This window comes from Lottia gigantea (assembly GCF_000327385.1).
Source record: "Lottia gigantea unplaced genomic scaffold LOTGIsca_43, whole genome shotgun sequence".
Lineage (NCBI taxonomy): Eukaryota > Metazoa > Mollusca > Gastropoda > Lottiidae > Lottia > Lottia gigantea.
The window spans coordinates 1,719,720-1,724,992 of record NW_008709504.1 but is presented as its reverse complement, the minus strand read 5'-3'; the positions used below and the strand labels follow the sequence as shown (position 1 = coordinate 1,724,992).

The 5,273-nt window shown below is 36.9% G+C and overlaps 1 protein-coding gene across 1 annotated transcript; it reads right to left on the bottom strand.

The window, feature by feature from the left end:
• Window positions 1-512: 512 nt before the first annotated feature.
• LOTGIDRAFT_164126 (hypothetical protein) lies at window positions 513-4,746 on the bottom strand (the record flags this gene model as incomplete). Its single annotated transcript, XM_009060612.1, has 2 exons — window positions 513-918; window positions 4,475-4,746. The coding sequence occupies 2 exons, from the start codon at window positions 4,744-4,746 to the stop codon at window positions 513-515; spliced, it is 678 nt and encodes a 225-aa protein (XP_009058860.1).
• Between the last annotated feature and the right edge of the window lie 527 nt (window positions 4,747-5,273).

Sequence of the window (5,273 nt, the reverse complement as noted above, 5' to 3'; positions counted from 1 at the left end):
AATTGAACTTTTAACTTTACAGCTATTTGAAAATTCGACTTTTTACTACCGAATGTTAGCACCTTTTAGTACCGAATGGTATCAAATTCATGCGTCTTTTCACTACCGAACGGTAAACGGTTTAAACGATTTTTTCTACTATTGAACGTTTACATGCTTTTCTTTCCGGTAAGAAATCCCATTGTGACTTTAAAATGCAACGTTTTATCGATGTATCAGGTTGGATGTGCACTGCTTCGGTACCGTTATAACGGTTCTAGTTTCCTTTGTTTTTAACAAAACTTTTTAACATTGATCATTATCACCCAAAAAGGTTTGAAGAATCAAAGCTGCCATTGGGCTGTCTGGAAAGCTATCTTATCAGTCGATTGAAATTAGTTTTACCTATCCATAGTACTTCTCAATGTTATGATAACCGATGTAATGACCTCAAAGCACAGCAGACATTGAAAAGCTCTGTTAGATATAAGTGGCTTGGACTGAACAGTTTTATAAAGACTTGGGTAGGCTAACTAGCCGAGTAATATGTACCCAAATTTCGAATCAAAAGTAGAATTTAACCTCCTCACACTTTCTTGTCCTTTTACGGACATGCAAGAATGCTGATAAGGCCACAGAAGTACGAACAACGGCCCGACTATCATAGAAACTGGTTGAACCAAGTCTACGTCAAGTAGACGTCCAGAACGTGTGACTATATTGTTTCTCATATTATTTCGATCATGAACAGCAGGTTGTAGAACTGGTATATTGACTTCTGGTTGATTATCTACGACATCAGGTTGTACAGTATCTTGTTGATCAGGAAGATTATGTTGTACATTGGCTTCTGCGTTGTTTTCAGTAGCTTCATCCGGAGGATAAGGAACAAATAAATCAGATTGTTCAGCAGCTTGACGTAGGAATTTACGATTGCGTCTGAAAGTACCTTCATCAGTTCTAATCAGATAACAGCGTTTAATGAGTCTACGTATTACCTCCCCTTTTTTCCAAATTTTATCACCAAGTTTAAAACGTTTAATACGTACAACGTCTCCAGCTTTCAGTAAAGGTAAATCTTTCGCTGAGCGATTATAATAGGCAGATTGTTTATCCTTCTGACGTTGAAGTTCAGCACGATCCAGTTTAGGATTAATATTACGAGGTTCAAGGAGTGATGACTTGACAGGCAACAAATAGCGAGTACGTCGATTCATTAACCGTTGTGCTGGACTTGTTGTCAATCCTTGAGTAGGCGTATTTCGGAAATCTAATAACGCTATATAATCATCAGCATGAGTGTCTTTAGCTTTACGTAATAGGCGTTTCGCAGTTTTGACCGAACTTTCGGCTTGTCCGTTAGACTGACTGTTATACGGACTACTAGTAATATGTTCAAAGTCCCAGATTTCAGCAAAATGATGAAATTCGAATGACGAAAACTGAGGTCCATTATCAGAAATTAGTTGGCAAGGGATACCATACCTAGCAAAATGAGATTTCAGTTTATTAACAACACTTCCAGTTTTCGTATCATAAAGGCGATCAACCTCAAAGAAGTTACTATAGTAATCAGTAGTCACTAAGTATTGTTTATTATCCAGTTCGAATAGATCAACACCAACTTTTTGCCACGGACGCTTTGGTACCTCATGACTAATCAAAGTTTCCCTTTGGTTTGATGTTTCGTAGTTGTGACAGGTTTCACAGGCAGATACAAGTTGTTTGATATCAGATGACATACCAGGCCAAAACATACATTCACGAGCTCTTCTTAAACATCCTTCTACACCAATATGTGCAGCGTGTGAATGTTTCTTAAATTCAGCGCGTAATGATATAGGTATGAGCACACAGTTACCTTTAAAAATAATACCATTCTCTATAGTAAGTTCGTCACTAAAACTAAAATACGGAGTTAGTTCTTTAGGCAAATGAATTTTAGTAGCAGGCCATCCGTTTTGGATTACAGTATACAACAATTGCAAAACCGGATCATCTCTTGTAGCTTTAATGATTTTATCAAGTCTTTCAGGCCTCATTGGTAAACATTCAAACATATTCACAGACTCAAAAGCACCTTGATTACAATCCGTTACATTTAAATATGCACGAGACAACATATCAGCGATATGCATTTCAGTTCCTTTCAGATATGTAACATTAATATTGTATGCAGCAGCACGCAACAACATTCCTTGCAGACGACGAGGAACTTGCGACATAGGCTGTTTCATAATCGACTCTAGAGGTTTATGATCAGATATCACATGAGTAAGTCGACCAAATGTATATTGATGGAATTTTTCAAGAGAATACACAATGGCAAGCATTTCCTTTTCGATTTGAGCATATCGAACTTCAGTTTCAGTTAGAGAGCGACTTGCATACGCTATAGGTTTTCCACTTTGTAACAGTACACTACCTAGACCATGTAGACTTGCGTCACACTGTATAACCAGTTTATCAGATGGGTTATAATAAGATAATATGGGAGCAGTTGTAACCATATGTTTAAGTTTTTCATAAGCTCGATCTTGTTCAGAAGACCAATTCCAGGCGGTGTCAATGTGAATCAGTTTACGTATAGGTTCTATTACCTCAGATAATTTTGGTAAGAATTTGGACAGATAGTTTATAAAACCACAGTAACCTCTAACTTCTTCTACAGTTTTAGGTTTCGGCATATCAGTCACAGCTTTCACCTTTTCAGGATCTATTTTCAGTCCATCAGACGAAATAACATGTCCGAGAAAGATTATTTCATGTTTCCGTAGTTCACATTTGTCTTTATTTAGCTGAATATGAAGATTTCTACATCTTTCTAGTAAGCATCGTAATTTCTCATCGTGATCAGCACGAGCAGATTCATACGTAGTACCTTGACCATAAACAATAATAACGTCAGCAATATTCAGCACACCATTTAGACCAGATAAAGCAGTACTCAAACGTTTCTGAAATATCTCAGAGCTAACGTTTGTTCCGAATGGTAACCTCAACCATCTATAACATCCAAATTGAGTTTGAAACGTTGTCAGCAGACTAGACTCTTTATCTAAAATACAGTGCCAGTAACCATTAGACAGATCTAGTTTTGAGAAGACTCTCTTTAGCTTCTCATCAGGTTTGTCACCAGCAGATAATTCAGGTAAGATATCGTCGAGTACAAGAAGTTGACATCTTTCTCTCAGTAGAGCTTGATTCAGTGGACGGGGGTCTAAACATACCCTAAGACTGCCTGATTTCTTAGTCGCAACCAGCATCTTACTGTTCCATTGAGTTGGTGATTCTTGGACTGCTAGTACACCAGTTTCTACTAGTTCATCCAGTTTTTCTTTTACTTCAGTTTGCAGAGCTAAGGGTAGTCGGTTCGGTGGTAAGATAACAGGTCTTACACTTTCATCAATTTTGAAGTGAACTTTTCCAGGCAAAGTACCAATTCGATTTTCAAATACATCAGAATATTCAATAAAGGGGTCTATCAATTCATCAGACTTTACAGCAGATACAGGACTAAATTGATCATAGTTGACTGTAATTAGACCCAGTTTTTCAGAAGTTTCTTTACCAAGTAAAGGAGTCAGATTCTCATTCACTACAATGAATGTTACCAAGTACTTTTCGTTAGTTTTTAAGTTAAACAAAGGTACACAGCATTGACCAATAGGTTTGAGTTCAGTACCATTCCACATTCTGAGAATCGTAGAACATTTATCAAATAGGGAAACCAGTAACATGTTTCTTTGGTATAATATTTACAGATGATCCACTGTCACACTGAAATTTAACAGTTCTATTTTTACCAATCCTCGTGTTTAGCAGAATTTGATTACTCTTGATAGTGTTAACGTTTACAGTAAACAAGACAGAGTAAACAGCAGAAACACCGTGAGATTTTGAAGGACATTTAACAGAGAAATGATTCAGCTTATCATATTTCTTACACTTTTGTCCCCAAGCAGGACAGGATTCCTTTTTCATGACATGAGTTTTACCACAAAATTTGCAGTGAAGTTCTTTCTTTGTATGTCTGGGTTGAGATGCATATATCTCAGTTTGTTTTGGTGGAAAAGTTTTAGGTTTGCATTTTGGCACTTTTGATCCTCGATACACTTTGTTGACCTCTGATGACGTTGTGTCAGAAATCCTTTTCATCTTTTGAGTAGACGATTCTCGACTTCGACAAATATCAGTACATTTTGTAAGTGTCAGTTTATTTTGTTGGAGTAAGCGCTTTCTTGTGTCCTTTGATTGCACACCAAATACGATTCTGTCTTTCAGTAGACTGTCTCACATACACTGGCAGAAATTACAAGTTTTCATCAAGCCTCTTAATGCAGCTAAATATTTATCGAATGTTTCACCCTGTTCTTGACTTCGTGAGTTAAACACATAACGTTCATAGGTTTCATTGACCATGCCTATATGTTCATCAAATTTGCGTTGAATAATCTCCAGGCTATTTTGATCTTCAGTAGGCAGATATACAAACGAATTATAAATTAACTGAGCTTCACGGCCTAAATTATGAAGAAATAAAGCTTTCCTATATTCTTCAGTTCTTAATTCTAGTCCAGCGATAACTTTATAGTTAGACCAGGCTTGTTTATACAGTTTCCAGTTTTCTACTGGGCTATCACCCAAGATTAGTTGAGCAGGTGGAGATACATTAATAACAGGACAACGTTGATCAGCAACATTATTATTATTTCCTCCTTCAACAGGTTGTTGATTTGCTCCAGGATTATCAGGTTTGAAACCCATTACTTCAGATAAGTAATTGACAGTTACTTGTTGACAGTATCAGACTTCAAAGCAGGTACGTCAGAGCGTGAAATGTGGCTTAGAAATACACTCTTGCGGACAGAAAACAGATCAGTTCAGGAAATACAAGCCACCATGTTAAATTATGATTTTGGGCGGGTTGGAGCAGCGTACGAGCGGATAGAGACGCAGAGTAAAATAATCATAAACTTTAATGATGAGCCATGTTTAAGATAAGCACAGACGATTGGACAATATAAACTACATAATCTGATGCTCGTCACCGGCGATGCACCACAATATTGTCAACAGGCTTATTAGGTCAATATTGTTACAGTACCCAAACAAGGTCAATATCATGTTCGTGTGATCATTTATATTGAGACTTTGTTCAAGTTCATCTTTCGATGAACGGTTTTTGAGTTACTGTCCTTGACTTAAAAAAACGCGTCAAAATTTGTTTGTAAACACAATAGAGACCACAGTTTTCAACTGATTTTAATGAAATTTGGTATGATCATTTGTTT